Source organism: Carassius carassius, chromosome 4 (genome assembly GCF_963082965.1).
Source record: "Carassius carassius chromosome 4, fCarCar2.1, whole genome shotgun sequence".
NCBI classification, from domain to species: Eukaryota; Metazoa; Chordata; class Actinopteri; order Cypriniformes; family Cyprinidae; genus Carassius; species Carassius carassius.
Window position 1 is genome coordinate 20016431 of NC_081758.1, and position 16231 is coordinate 20032661.

The following is a 16231-nucleotide window of genomic DNA, read 5'->3' on the forward strand; positions in this document are numbered from 1 at the left end:
CAAGCAGCAATCAGACTACGGAGTATAAAACCAGTGAATGAAAGACACCAAAGAGGCAAAAAGAGAAACTTCCACATCTATGGATATGATAGAAAGCTTGTCAAATTCTTATTTCAAATACCACTGAAATGGTACAGGACTGATCGGCTCTCCGATCTCAAATTCATTTGTAATCTCTGCTGGCTTTTGTGCTGCATGCAATACAATACAGAAGTCACTAGAATATATGACCTAATCTAGATGATACAAAATGCTCATGTCATGAGGACTTCACTTTAAGTAACACCTGAAAACTTTTTGATATGCTTTGTAAATTTGAAACAAATGGTTTAATCAAGGTTTACATTTTTTTTTAAAAGGTCTTAATAGCTTATAAATGATGTTCTTTGATGCAAATCAAATCTATATTGTTTTTTAAACACTTGCATAAATGTAAATTATTTACAAGCATACAGAAATCATCTCTAAGATACCCCACTGCGCAAAGGGAAATTTCAGAATAACTGTAAGCTATTAAAGGTGCAAAATGTGAGGATGTTTCACATCCTCACAAAAAAAAAAAAAAGAGAGGAGAAATGCACAGGACAAAGTGTTTAAACATACAATAAAATAAAACAAAAAGAAAGAGAGAAAAAAAACAATAATTATTTTAGAAAGCCTTAAGTAAAGCACAGAATAATTGAGCTGGGTGAGGGAAGAGAATAAAAGAAGCAAATAAACGTGTGAAGGGAATGCTGATGATCAGCTCATCTCCTCCTCACTCATCGTCACTGTGACTCCCTTCTGACTGCTCCTGAAAACAAACACACAACCATATTACACACACGTGCAGACCACAGAGCGCCCCGCGGCACAGCTTCAGTGACCTCCGTCATGCACACACCACACCGGACTGATTGATGGTCTGCAGAGGCTCATTATTCCTGGACTGAGCTGGTTACTGAATGCACCTCCTTATATTTGGTTAATGAGACAATCTAACACTGACTCATGGACCTTGCTTACACAGCTCTGACATATTCACACTGACTTTATATGAGGATTGATATTCAGTCATGAAGCAATTACACAATGGAAAGAAAGTGTATGCGAAAGTGAGAGAAACAGAGACTTACATTTTGCTCTTGAACTGCAGCAGATGGGATAAAGAGAGTGGAATTAAAACAGTTTAAGAGCACAGTATATCCTTTTTCTGTTAAATGCATAGCATCTCAAACACCTCTTAGAAGCGTCAAGAATTCTCTCTGTTGAGTTTTTAGAGGCTGTCTGTGGGCTACACTGAGTGGCAGCACCTCTTCGCAGTTAGCCGTCCCATAAGCACTCAAGCAAAGCCTGTTTTTGTGTGTGTGTGTGTGTGTGTGTTTTGTGGTGATAACATGCTCCTCAAGCATGTTCAGTCAAAATGTCAATGTATGCACCTGGGGATTTGATTACTATAATCTAATGAAGGTAAATGTCAACCTGCTAAACAGACTGTATCAATGACAGGCCTAAGTGATGAGAGGAATGGTGGACTTACGTTCTCCTCCTGATCTTCCTCGCTGTCATCATCACTGACCACGGGCTTGGCCTTTCCACGACTTGGTCTCTTTTTGCCTTTGTCCTGACTTCTCTCTTCCCGTTTACTCAGCCTTATTTTCACCTTCACTGATTTAGCTTAAAAAAAATCATAATGAGAATTTAAATAAAAATAACAACTCTACACTGAAAAATAGATATAAATACAAATTAGCTTATAGAAATAGTCATTTTAACAGAATAACAATATGAGAACCCATATTGTTTCAAATTCCACTCACATCTAGTAAGAGCCCATCCTTTCAAATACCACCCCCTTCCTTCTTATTCTCTAAATACTTTGCTGTTAACCTGTTTGCTTGATCAAATGTACACTGAATACTAAATATTAAAGGCCTCATTGAATGCTTAGTGTTTTGTGGACTTAAGGTCAACAATATACCAGTGTACAGTACTCAATCAAAAAATTACAGAATTCACTTTTACTAGATATACATGTCTAAAATGTAATCTTCTATTTTAATCCTGCACTGATTTTTGTCCAACCATATGCTGTCGATTGAGAATGTCCCTCCCACCAATACCACCTGCGATTGACTAGCAAGTAGAAAATCATGTTCACCTACCGTATGTGATGCCTTCCAGCCACCTTTCTACTATCTCTGACATTTGCATAAAATTGTCGCATTTTGTCCCCTAGCGGCACTTGCATGGTACTTCAAACTGGCCATTAAGCAACTGTTACACTCAGTAACTCAAGTTAAAATTAAAGAAAAATTAATGTAGAATTATATCTGCACAAAACAAATGACCGCCAAAAAATCAAAAAGAACAAACATATATATTCATAACAACTTATTTTACAAAACATAATGTTTAAAGATGAATGTTTTAAAGCAAAAACATTAATAATTCTCACTTCAGTGTTTTAAATTAAAATGCATCACATTTGGTCTGGTGGACGGTTTTGTTCTAGTTGCAAAAGGTTAAATATTTCAATGCTCAAATCAGTTCTGAAAATTCTGACCGGAACTTTGCAGTCCTTTCAATGGAAATTATTGACTTGAGAGATAATGAAAAGGTGGCTTTATGACTATAAAAAAAATGGTTTAGGCTTTTGGATTTGGATTTGAATTATTAATGTCTTGTGCCTCCCAAACAAAACAAAGAAAACTGCACTTCTCAAGCAATTTAAGAGGTATGTTGAGCCTTAGTTATCAGTAATCAGTATAAAAAAAAAATCTTACATTCTTCCTCCGATTCTTCGTCATCATCTTCATCATCATCATCATCATCATCATTGCTGTCATCATCGCTTTCCTCACTAGCAAGCTTTTGTCTTGCACTCTTGAATACTGACTGAAGAACAATGGAGTCCTCATAGATCTACAAAAAACAAAGGGTGAATTAAAAGTAATGACAAACAAATAAAACAGGAACAAATTCATAAATATTCAACGCCAGTAATCTGCCTGTCAATACATATCTGAACATTTTTTTTAAAAGCTGGAAAGGTGATGTGAAAATATTAATGAACACATAACCTATGAGCAGCACTCCTTTCAAATAAAACGTGTTGCCAAGAACTTTTTAAAGCGACAGGATAAAAATGGTATTATATTTTTGCAGAGGTCTGGACTCCATCAATAGATTGTGCTCATTTCAGAAAACCTGAAATATTGATTTCAAATACACAGACAAAATATGGTCAGTAATCCAGTAATCCTCTAAAAAATACACAATCCACAAGCCACCATGAAAGTACTGCATGAAGAGATCGGCATAAAAATTATGTAAAGATATAAATATAATGTCCATTTCTTATACAGCTTTATACGCTTCAGACAAATCCAAATATTATAGTGCACGATGTTCAAAGTGATCAGTGTCTATTCAAGTCTTTGTACAGTAATGGCATGCCTATTGTCTGCTTATATGACAGGGACTTCATGGAACATATAATCACTGCAAAATCATGGTGTAGTGCTACTAGGCAATTCATACATAAGACAGTAATGGAAAGTGTTCAATCCATTTATTCACTCACCTGAGAGCCCTCTAGATTATAAGTCTGAGCGTTGTGACAAAGCAGCATGACGTCTTTCTCCAGATCGCTCACACTCCTGTACTTGTGGCTGCGCACACGCTCCTGCAAGAACAAGAACATTTCTAACACCGAAACATCCTTCACCTGTAGGGGTCAACTTTAACAACTCAGGAAATTGCCAGTTAAGAGATGCTACAGATAATGAGAGAAACAAACATTATTAAATGAACACATAAGGCAAGTACAGCAACCCTTTGTTAGGACAAAAACATCAGTTTATCTTATCTTGCATCAAAAAGACAATTCTCAAATGCAGGGTAATCCCATTATCACCCAGTGTGCCAGTTCTGTTCGTACCATAATGTCACAGCAGAACATGTAATGTGTGATGATCAGACGTGTGCAGGCTTAAGGATTACACTAAAATAAAAGATGTACAGTAACTCGCTTACCTTGATCTTTTTGAAGTCCACTGGCTTCCTTATCAGTTCATAGTATTCAGGGAGCTCTTTCCTGGAGGGCAGCTGCACAAAGACCTCGCTGAGCTGACGGCCTGATCTGTGATCACAAGCAGAGATTGAGGGTTATCCTGACTTCCTCTGACTGCACACTGAGAGATAAAGTCTGGTGGAATAATGTCCAGCTGCTTTACATTATCTTCAGATTGGTGCTTTACTGACCATTGACCCTCAAGCTCACCCCAAGCCAACAGGAGACAACACAAGTCTAAATCCTTGGCAACAGGAATTGGTAAAAAGGCCTGGAGGAGCTAAATTTATTCAGACATACTGGTGACAAGAAGCATTTTTTTTTTTCCTCACAGGATCCTGACATCTGGCCCATATCTGTCTGTAACAGATGCTCTAAGTATTCATGACACAGCGCAGATGATTCATTACACATCCAGTGATTAAATCAAGGCTCAAATTGGTGCAATTAGAGTGTGTCGACCTTCATACACAACTCAATTTATAGTTTTTGCTGCAGATGCACATTTAGTGTAAGTCTCAGGGTTCACACTGACTGCAGCACAATGTTAAACAGATTTCAACTAAGCACAAACTCATAGCATTTAGCTTAGTATAACATTTCAAAACTGCCGTCTCTGCCTGCTATGTCATTATTATGACGACATAAAGCAACAACAACAATAAAAACTAGCTAAATTCATTGGAAAACAATCTACTTATAAGACTATTTAAAATTAAGGTGCATTGTTTTTTAATATGATATTTATTCTCCTATCTTGGCTTAATGCACAAAGAGAACTACAAGCAAGAAATATGTAGGGTGGGATGCACCAATATTAAAATCCAACACACATAATATGTGTTAAAATGAAAATGTACTTAAGATGTCTATTTGAAGAAAAGATTTTAAGAAATTGAGCATTACATGACTTGCTCACCAATGGATCCTCTGCAGTGAATGGGTGCTGTCCAAACACCTCATAAAATAATTGCAATAATCCACCAGTTACAACTTGTCCAATAGGTAACAGCTTAAAAAGGTGTGTGTTTGCAAGAAACAAATCCATCATTAAGCATTTTAACTTAAAACTCTCACTCCTGGCCAAAATATGACTCTCATTATAAAAACGCTCAATGCTCTGTTGTCCTCTAACATCAAAACCATATTGACATATTTGTTTCTAATGATACGTTTCTATTCCAGTTTATTTTTGAAATAGAAACATTTAAACTGTGGATGCCATAGCTTCTTTTCATGACAGATTTATTCAAACATACATAAAATATAAATAATAGGCTTCAAATAATGCTTCAATACATTTTACTATCAGCTTGAAAACGGAGTAGATCAACATTGGTTTATGGAAATGAAAGAATCGATTATCTTTATTTTCAACCCAGCTCTAATGATTTGAAGTTAAAAAGGTCTTAATGGATTTGTTAATTGCAAGCACACAGCTTTTCACTTTACAAGACGTTAATTGATGGATTCACTGGAGCTTATTAACTGTTTGGACTATTCTAATGGCACCCATTCACTGCAGAGGATCTATAGATGAGCAAGTGATGTAATGCAAAATTTCTCCAAATCTGTTCCAATTAAGAAACAAACTCATCTACATTTTGGATGGCCTGATGTTGAGAACATTTCCAGCAAATTTTTCTTTTTGGGTGAACTATTCCTTTAACTATTTTAAGTTTCAGGGGTACTATCTGCTGACCAATGGCCTGAACTCTCCATTCAGAAAACCTGTTTGAAAACAGTCATTGCTGCGCTGGTGACAGAAATCACTTCCACTTCAACTAAAATTCCAGCTGAAAACATTTTATCCTCTCTTATTTGTGATTAGTCATGAGAGTGTGGTACTCTCTAAGACTGGGTTTCTTTTCACTTAAAGAGAAATGCAGCAGTGATCAGTTTTCACATTATGTGACTCAAGTTCCACATTGTAATAAATTTGAAATAATGGCAGAGGCTGTCTGTTTCTGAGATGCTTAAATACTACCTAACTGACATTTCTAGACATGTCTTGGTTTAAATATGGGCTAGATTAGAGAGATTTGTCTGTCATGTAAAATAACTGCCATGTTCAGACAGCAAAATTATTATTCCACAACTGATATGTGCTGTTAACCAGGACGTTGTCGTTAGGACCACCAAGAGAGTCAATCTGATGAATTAACTTAAATTTGAGGCATTGCAGCTTAATTGGGTGACACGTCAAGCAATGGGTTTTTTTTTTTTCTGACAAGAGACGCTCATACAATTCCAAATCCTCCAAAATCAAATCATTGTAAAATAATCAGATGGGCATGACAGACAACATATCATTACCCAAAATCAATGCATTATGAGAGTGATGTTCCGCCAACTACAAATAAGAACACTGATTAATCAACAAAAACATTTAATTTAATTAAGCTTATTAATTGCCAATGAATCATTTTCAAATTGCAAATGTGTTCAGTTAATCATCTGAGCAGTGAGGGAGTACTAGCTGGAGCTGCAACAGTAAATTGCCCATCATGTCACATCCCTGACACAGGTGCGCACCCATGCATACCAGAAATTATTCACACACCCTTGGCTTGTAAAAACCTGGAGCCACGTACTTAGGCACATGCTTGGTGGTTCGAAAAAGGCATTATTTTTTACATAATTTACATTATTACAACAGCTCCCCATACTGGCACAAACGGCTCGATTACATCCGGGTATGATGAAGGCCCGCCTTCTGAAAAAAGAAATGTGATGTGATTGGTTAGCTGTCCCAGTGCGACCCAGCTGTCCCAGTGATTGGCGAACAGTTTAGACAGTGTTTCAGTACTGCCCCACCCCTTGCAAAAGCAGCACATTCCTTTGTCTGCTCCGGTTTAGATTTTCAATATGAAATATCAATTTGAGACGGATTAATGGTGCGGTCAAGTCATGTCGGATACATCGTATTTACGAGTTGAACGCATATGAATGCCACCACAAAGTCGTAATCACGAGTGGGAAACTCAGAATATTCTTTAAGCTCAGAGTTTCCGAGTTGGGTACGTGTCAATAAGAAAGATGACAGAATCGATGGATCAATGGATGCAACGTCTGTTGTTGACAGTAATATTTTAGTTGAAATTGATAAGACAGGATTGCAATATAACAATTAATACATTTTTATGTGATACAGATTAAAGTGGCTTCATAAATAATTTTATAAAATTAAAAACACATAACACTCAAATTCTTTGCTCTTTGCTCTTTGCCTAAGACCCAGAGAATATTGAACAAGAGGGTCGTGCAGAACCTTTGCAGGCATGGTTATTGTGAGATATATTACAGTGGTAATGTTATTGTTGTTGTTGTTTTTTAGGCTAAATCACCTTTTAGATAGAATGTCAACAACCGCATAAAAATAACTGCATTTACTATGTACAGATAAGAGCATATGTACTATTTCTATCATAATAACATGAATTGCATGTACAATTTATTTATACCATAGTCCAGTGTTTCCCAGGCGGCATATGTATGCAAACTCTTTCTCGGCCAGCATGAGTTGCTGTTGGAGTGGTAGAGATCAAGGTTTCCCTGGTAACCACTGAACACACAGCAGCACTCCACTCAAAAAAAACTCCTTTATCACACATTAAATGCAAGATTAATTTAAAATGACATCCATTTTTCTGAAGAGAGTTGGTTTCCTTCAGAAATAAAATGATATAAAAACACCCACACTCAATGTATGGGAAACACTGTAGTCTCATAATTGAAGTGTAAATTCTGCAGATTACATCATTGCCCAGTATTGTACTCTCAGCAATTTATTATAAAAATGTTTTCAGAATTGTAACCTACATAATTATTCAGGTGCATGTGTAATAACTAGCAAAAACTTGAGGCTACAGCAGCACTTCTTCGTCATCGTCTTGTCTGATGCACCCAACCGAGCGTTCTAACCACGACCTCGCCCCTCCCCACCCCCCAACCAATCGAATTTCTGTAGGCAGGAATTTTAAATAATAATCTAATGGGCCGCTGTGTGATATCACAAAACCCGGAAAACAAACGCTGTAGTCCAAACGAGCCGATCGTTGTAGTTCTTGAAATATGATTTTTTTTTTTTTTTTAATAAATATCTCCCTTTGGAGTGGACTTTGAGATTTGTAAGTTTGAAGATCTTTTTTTATGCCCAAAGATACACACACTGAATTAAATTAAAAAAAAAGTGAAAAAGCATAATAGGACCCCTTTAAGCACTACACATGCAGCACTATCACCACTGATAGTAATACAATTTTTTACTTGAGCAACAAATCAGCATATTAGAATGATTTCTGAAGGATCATGTGATACTGACTGACGGCTGGTGGAAATTCAGCAACTTAAAATACTATAAATACCATACCATAAAAACACCACAACTTTCTCAAGTATATTTATCTAAATTTGTCATTTAAAAATAGCTTTGTGGATATCCTATTTTATATTTTGCATGTGCATTTTGCAGTAGTAATGTTCACAATTAATCGATTGTTAATCTGAAATGACAATCAGTTACTGTATGGACAGTCTTCCAAACTGGAGAACCTTAATTTTCAATGGTTAACGGTTATGTTCAGTGAATAAAAGAACTGAAAGGGCCAATGTAACTGTAAAACACCATGCAGAATGTTTTTAAACTGCTTCCATTAGATGTGCCACCTGCAACAATACAGTAGGCGAGAAATGGATTGCCACTATGAGCTATCTGTGGAAGTTTAACAGCACTTACGCATCTCTGTAATTGATGACAGTATCAACGATGGCATTCATCTGTTTCGTCAGTTTGGGTGGGTTTGGGGAAAGCTTCTCTGCCGGAGGACGTCCTCTTCTTTTCTTGGCCTTGTCTCCATCCTCACGCCTCAGGTCTTTGTCTACGTGTCTCCTACGCTTGCGCCTCTTCAGCCGTATTTCCTCTTCGATTTCCTCCAGGTTGCCATCCTCTATAGCCTGCCAGAGGTCAAGTTCAACAGTAAAGGTCATGATGGGTAGTTAATGATGTGAAGATAAATTTTCAAGGGAAATTATGGCATGAAAAGTAAAGGTACAAAGATACAATTGTTAATTGGTAGACTATATTCACTGTGTACTGGCAATTTGCACTCAGATGTACGTGGTGATACAATTTATATTTCATCTGCCAAAGAAAATTTGGCCAGGCATGTATGCCATTTGGGACTGAAGTCTTTTCATCTAAATCTTCTAAATCAAGTGCTGAAACAAATACATGCCAAATAGAAAATTCCATTGGTGTGATTCTACAAAGGCAAATTTCACTGATTATGCTACTATGTATGACAGTTAATATTTGATTTTGACTAACTCCCCCAAGGCAGCCATCAAAGCCATGTTCATTAGCATAAACTACATCTAGAAGTAAAAGAAACTACTTACTATAGAGACACTGACTATGGGCCCAAATTATAGAGCCATTTGGACTTTCATATGATTGAGATCAGTATTTGTACAGAACTGGTCTTAATTAAATCCATCTGTCTGGCATCTCCTCTCCATCCTGCTCTTCCTTTTGTTACACAGATGGATATAGAGGGATTCTCTCATCTTTCAGTTTCCTCTGAACACACATTTGGCATGAATATTTACACAGAATGAGTCATTTGCCTTCAGTGAATGCACTGTACTGTATGGTTCATTGCATTTTTGCTATTGAGTTTGGTCTAACACCTGCCCCATTGTAAAGCAGAACTAAACAAGTGATCCTGCTGGGTTCGTCTGCACAGTGGAATTTTAAAACCTCAAAATAGGCACAAAAACGTGTAATTTCACTACCGAATGAGTGAGACTTCATCAAAACTAAGAAATATACAGTAAATCCAACAACTTCCAGAGATAAATCCACTCTCTTTAAAGCAAAACACATATACCTGTCTTTATTTTTGGCTAAGATTTTTACGATTTTCTCTTCTGAAAAAGCTCAAAAGTTGTTTCTTAAAGCAGCAGGCTTGATCCTCAGTGCAAAGTCAATCAACACACCTGTAATGCAGCTGAGCCAGAGCCCTCACTTGAGCATAATAAGAATGCACAGAGCCAGAAATGAACAATGAGCAAACAGACTTTAAAGAGTTTCAGCTTTTGAAATCAAAACTCATATATAAAAACATATTAATGTGAGAGTTTCAGTGGTGCAATTATGATTTTAACTCTCTACAAAGATGTTATGAAAAAGGGCCCAGGTCTATATCCTACCCAAAAGAGCATGTTTTGAATGAACACCAAATTAAATCAATAACTAAACTAATCTTGAGTTTGCATTTGTCACTGCAAGAAAATTCAGAAAGTTAATGTCCCGTTTTAACAAGCATACTGTATGCCTTCATCCACTTTCAAGTGGTTAGATTTAAGGGGACATGAGATGATCATTTTCCACAAGTTGGTATGATGCTTTGAGGTGTTCACGAAGTGTCTGTAACATACTTTAGTTAATATTCCTGATTTGTAATGTGAAACAACAGCCTTTTCATCTTGTCGACAACCGCGACAGTCTCTTCCGTGGGGTTTGTCAACACAAGACACGTGAAAATATCCATATATAGCTCAGAGGTAGTCTTATTCAATAGCTTAGCTAGCTATCTACATTGCAACAGACAGCAGATTGAAACAGCTCGCTGGATGACAGTTTCAGACTCAGACAGCTCATGGCAAACTGGCTGCATGTTTTCTTTCAGCTTTTCTGAGCTGACAGACATGACAGAAACCTATCTAACCTATGCACAAAAAAAAGGTCTCATTTTTTAAGTTTACTTCACATTTAACCCATTGTATCATACCATTCAAAATGTTGTGGTCTATACATTATTTATATTATAATTTTGTTTTAATTAGTGGTGGGCCGTTATCGGCGTTAACGTGCTGCGTTAACGGGAGACTCTTATCAGGCGATAAAAAATATATCGCCGTTAATCTATTCTCAAAGTTGGGTTGGGAGCTGCTATGATGACTTTCACGTTGATATTTTATATAACCGACTGGCTGAGGCCAGCCTAAAAAGATGCTCAGGCCAGTTGACGGGCCACTGCTGCGCTTGTCGATTTAAACATTAAAGCATCCAAACACAAGACGCGGAAAAGCTGAACAGAGTAGCTGGTTACTCGCGCGCTGTGTTCGGTGAGAGAGAGCCGCTTATCACGGACAGCGACAGTGAACCGAGCTCTCTTCTGCGAAGCTCTCCTCGAAGTCCCTCCTGCACCTGAACGAACAAATACAAATCGCAGTTTGAACAAACAAAAAGATGTGAAAGAGCCCAATTCAGTACTCGCGGTGTTCTGGTGTTCAGGGCTCACGCAGAGAAAGGCGTCTCAAAACACTTGAACACCGAATTTGCTTATTTTTGCTCTTGTGCCGACAAATACATACAAAATATGTCAAAATATCCACCTTGGAAATAATGCTCGAAAAAACTGTCAGTTATTTCTTAAGTGAAAGTAAACAGTTGAGGAAAAAAATGGGATGTGTATTATATTAGATGCGTTCATCGTCTCTTAAAGTGACCGCGCCTAATTTAGCTTCTAGCTACTGTAATATTAATCCAAGAAAATGAAAATGAAAATCACTCACTGCTCTTGACTGAATTACTTTGTAGTTTTAACAGTCAAACCAAAAACTATTCAGACACCAGATATAATTTTTGATATATATAGCAAAACTGTAATAATGTGAGAAATGTTGAAGGTGTATTAATAAATGTAGGTTTGATTGTATATTTCATTTTTACATTGAACACTATCCAGTGCTATTTAACATTTAATTATTTGGTTTCTGTACCTTGACACCTACAAACTTGAAAAAAACTTAAACATTGTGTAAATAGCACAAATAAATAAAAATAAACAAACATACAAATTAAACAATTTCAAACAGGGCCCACTGGTAAAAGTGTATGTGTGAAACCGGCGTAAGGTTGTTTGCACCTTGTGCAATGTGGAATTATTTTACAGCTTTTTCAAGCACTTTGTGCATTTTGGAAACAGGAGATGAGCCCGTGGTCTAATGCACAACCTAGCTTGATAAACCCCTTCTCAAAGACTTACTGTTTGACAATTTTATTTGGGTAACACACATATTCTGAATGCCTTCGGCAGAATTAGAATGAGCCATTTTAAATTTAGATTAATCTAGATTAATTTCGAGATCACAGTGAGATTAATCTAGATTTTAAAAAAAATAATCACTAGTTTTAATTCATACTTTTATTCAGCTAAATGTATTTATCAGATTGACTGAAAGTGACAATAAAGACATTTATAACATTATAAAAGATGTATATTTCAGATAAATGCTGTTCTTTTGAACTTTCTATTCATAGAAACATGGGAAATTTTTTTTGCTGTTTCCACACACACACACACATACACACACATACACACACAAAACAGTTTTCAACATTTATAATAATAAGAAATGTTTCTTGAGCATTAAATCAGCATATTAGAATGATTTCTAAAGGATCATGTGACACTGAAGACTGGCGTAATGATGCTGAAAATCCAGAATTGCCATAAAAGGAATACATTTTGTAATATATTAATATAGAAAACAGTTCTTATTATATTTAAACATTTAAAAAATCTTACTTCAAACTTCTGAGTGGAAGTGTACATAAATGTATGCTGTTCACGTTTATGTAATAATAATAAAAAAACCATTATGTATGCTTTTTAGCACCACATCAATTTTGTGCATTATCCATCAGGTCAGAGCAGGGGGTACACATCATCATTTTAAACGCTGTTTCCAGAGCAATCAAATGATGCATCCCATGGCTGAGATCCTGGGTTCAAATGTTGGCTGTCTGCAGGGACGCCTCTGGCTGGGTTTTAGTAACACTGAGCCAATAATGCTAACCTCTCTTCCATCGCCTCAACCGTTGTCATGGTGAGGTCGCACCTGTGGGCACCAAACTAATCTGAGGGAAAAAAGAGCTCAGCAGCACCTGTGAAAGACTTCAATGTCATCCACTGTGCGGCTATGATCTATGGGTTATCAAAACTATTTCTACAGAGAAATAATCATACATTTGATCAAAAATAAGGTAAAACCATATTAATGTGAAAAAGCATTATAATTTAATGTAAATTATAAATGTTCATATTTCAGCAGCCGTTACTTAAAACACATGATCCTTCACACAATTCTTCAGAAATCATTTAGATATATTGATTTAGTGCTCAAGAAACATTTCATATTATTACCAATATTTAAATCAATTGTGCTGCTCAATATTTTGAAACTATGATACATTTAGTTTTTCAGGATTCCTGATGAATAGAAAGTAACATTTTAAAAGTCTTTACTGTCATTTTTGATCAACTGAATGTGTTGCTAAATAAAGTATTAATCTTTTAAAAAATATATGGCAACTTAGGTATAAGTCAAAGGAGGTTGGGGTAACTAATAAAAAGGGTCCACCAGGCATTGTGCGGTTTACATGGATCTCATCTTCCTTCTCTCTCTTCTATATTTTTTTTTTCTTGGATTATCGAATGGCTGCTGTTCTGGAAATATGACCATCTATCTCATGTTTTCATGACCACTTTGAACTGAACTGTTCCAAATCTTGCTGCTAAAAATTTACATTTTAGACAGGGAAGTCTTTATATACTGTATATGAAGCTGAATATTGCATAATGCATCACATCAAACTCACTCAAAAAGCTTAATGTTTCTAAAGTTTTTTGGTAGGCATCACGGTTCATGTTTTCCCTGTATGTGGGCAAGAACAAGACATAAAGAACAGTGAAATCGCCCAAAGCAACATGCACTTCTCCTTTGACTTGCCCACACTTGGTTACAGTGTCCCAAAGGAGAAGGATTACATGAGCTCCAATTTGTTTATTCCCATTAGCAGTTGCGCCACAGTGTTTATTATCATAAAGTTGTCTTTTCTAAAGTTTTTTGAGTCACTGGAGATGCCCACAAGACATCTTAATCTTGCCTCAAGTGGCCAATTCACACTGAAAACGAATGACTTGGTTGTCAGTGTGAATGATCTCTCTTCAGCAGCTGAAGCACCATGGGAGACCGACCTCTCTTGAAACACACACACACACACACACACAAAATGAAACCCCATTTAGATGTTATATTGCACAACGCAAGAACAGATTTTAGGTTGAAGGCAGATGGAAAATGGCCTGAGTATTTATTTCCCCTAGACTGCCACGTATTCTCTCACACCTCACAACAGACTTCATTTCCCCAACACAGATGACTGTTTGTCAAACTCTGTGCAGTCAAGCTTCAAAATCAATTTGTTGAGTCATTGAGCTGTGTCGATGGGGAGATGCTCTGTCATAATTTCCTGTTTAAGAGCAATTTTGGAGAATGACTTCAAGCATAAGTTACAAAAGAAACCATATTAGGTGTATGGAGACTATCATGCACTCACACTTTCATGGTACATTTTACTAAAAACAACAAAAAAACTGTGAGGCATGAAATAAGATTACTTTCAAAGTCCAAATCGCCTGTCAAGCCATGATAAAAGCAAGGTGGGTCAGAGAGCTTTAATCAGATTAAAAAGTGGTCTTTTTCCACCTCATAAAAACTCACAGACCCCATACTGTTGCTCTGAAAGATCTGATTTCCTTGTGTCAAACTTCCTTCCTCTTTCAGTACACTTTTACTCCTCAGTGGCTCTCTGTTTACCAGGAACTGGCTCCACATATAATTACCTCCCTTGCTGCTTTACACCTTCAGCCTCTGTGCTCAAATACAGTTTTGCTGTTGTTACCTTCCAGCCAAACCCCGCAGCAGACGGACCCTCACCAAAAAACAACCGCAATGCCCTATGGAACACTCATTATAGACCAGCACAATCCACTGGGTAGCTTTGAAATTGTTTAGGAGGACTGTGCAGAGACCGGTTTATGTAAGAAAATGACAGAGGGAAAAGCTTGTTAGAGAGGAGGACAGTGAATGTGTGTCTGGATGGAAAACTAGAAAATGAGTTATTTGGGTTTGGGGGATTCAGCATAATGCAGCTGGGTCAATTGATTGAGTTAAATTGTCACACAGAGAAGATAGCTATGTTTGTCATGGCTGTTGTGTTGTTGTCGTCGTCTTATCAATCAATTTGTGGTGAGGATATGTTATGAAATAACATTTCAACCCATTTCCAACCCACTTAATACTTTACGATTACAGAATCTAACAAGACGCCAGATCATTAAAAACTAGCAGAGGAAACGTGTGTAATGCTGTTATTTGATGTTCAATCATTATAAGTAGTGATTTTTTTTTTTTGTTTCATAAGATGTACTTGTTAATTTTTCAAAACTCAATTTCCTTTTTGTGATTTGATTTTGACTGGTTCTTTTTTGTGTCTCCAGTGGTATCAAACCTCCAAGAATAACCTATTTGATTTTAATAATCAAATGTTGTAACCGGTCCCTCCATGATTCTCTCCACACTGTGACTGAAGCTGTAACCTCAGTCAGCACATTCTGACTCCACCCTGATTCTTACAGACCTGTAAACTGAAATTTGATTCATATTCAAACGATCAAATCATACAATGAAGCCAGTGACTTGTGAAACTGATCACTATATATATATACATATCTAGGCCCAGACAGAATATCACTACACTCCTATTGGTAACTGAGAGTGTTATCAAATTACCGGTAATCAAAATATTTAATAAATGAATATGCAAGGGAAAGGGGATTTTCAGATTTGTATAATTGATGGCTGTTCCAATCCTGCAGAAATCTGCTGAGCTTTAAGTAGATTACTTAAATGACAATATAAATGTTGCATAGCCCTGCTTATGACATTCACTTTAATTAGATATTAATGGCTCTACATTTGTGTGACCACTGCGAACACTTCTTGAATTATGGCTTCTTGAGATCAAGTTAGTACTTTTCATCTTAAATTTTTCTGAAGTTCAACTAAAATGATAAAAAAATTTATTCACTACTTGAAATAAATTTATATAAATATTAAATGAAAAACATAAATGAAAATGTTAAATGTTGTTTTGGCAATTTACAGAATTCAATAAGTTGAATTACTAAAATTATATACCAAATCTAAAAAAAACAAGCTAATTCAAAATATTAAATGGACACTATTATAGTATATAAATAAAACTACAAAACTGAGCAGCACTAAACCTGAAGTCACTTGACAAATTGAACATGAAAATTT

At 36.4% G+C, this 16231-nt stretch overlaps 1 protein-coding gene across 1 annotated transcript in view; it reads right to left on the reverse strand.

Annotated features, from left to right (window-relative positions):
- Nucleotides 1-405: 405 nt before the first annotated feature.
- LOC132134880 (probable global transcription activator SNF2L2) overlaps nucleotides 406-16231 on the reverse strand; it is a 42474-nt gene continuing 26648 nt past the window's right edge. The window contains exons 28-33 of the mRNA XM_059547168.1: nucleotides 8793-9031; nucleotides 4018-4123; nucleotides 3566-3667; nucleotides 2766-2904; nucleotides 1520-1656; nucleotides 406-793 (exon numbers count right to left, since the gene is read on the reverse strand). Of these exons, the coding sequence (XP_059403151.1) occupies nucleotides 758-793; nucleotides 1520-1656; nucleotides 2766-2904; nucleotides 3566-3667; nucleotides 4018-4123; nucleotides 8793-9031 (759 nt within the window). The 3' untranslated portion in view covers nucleotides 406-757. The remainder of the gene's footprint in view (nucleotides 794-1519; nucleotides 1657-2765; nucleotides 2905-3565; nucleotides 3668-4017; nucleotides 4124-8792; nucleotides 9032-16231) is intronic.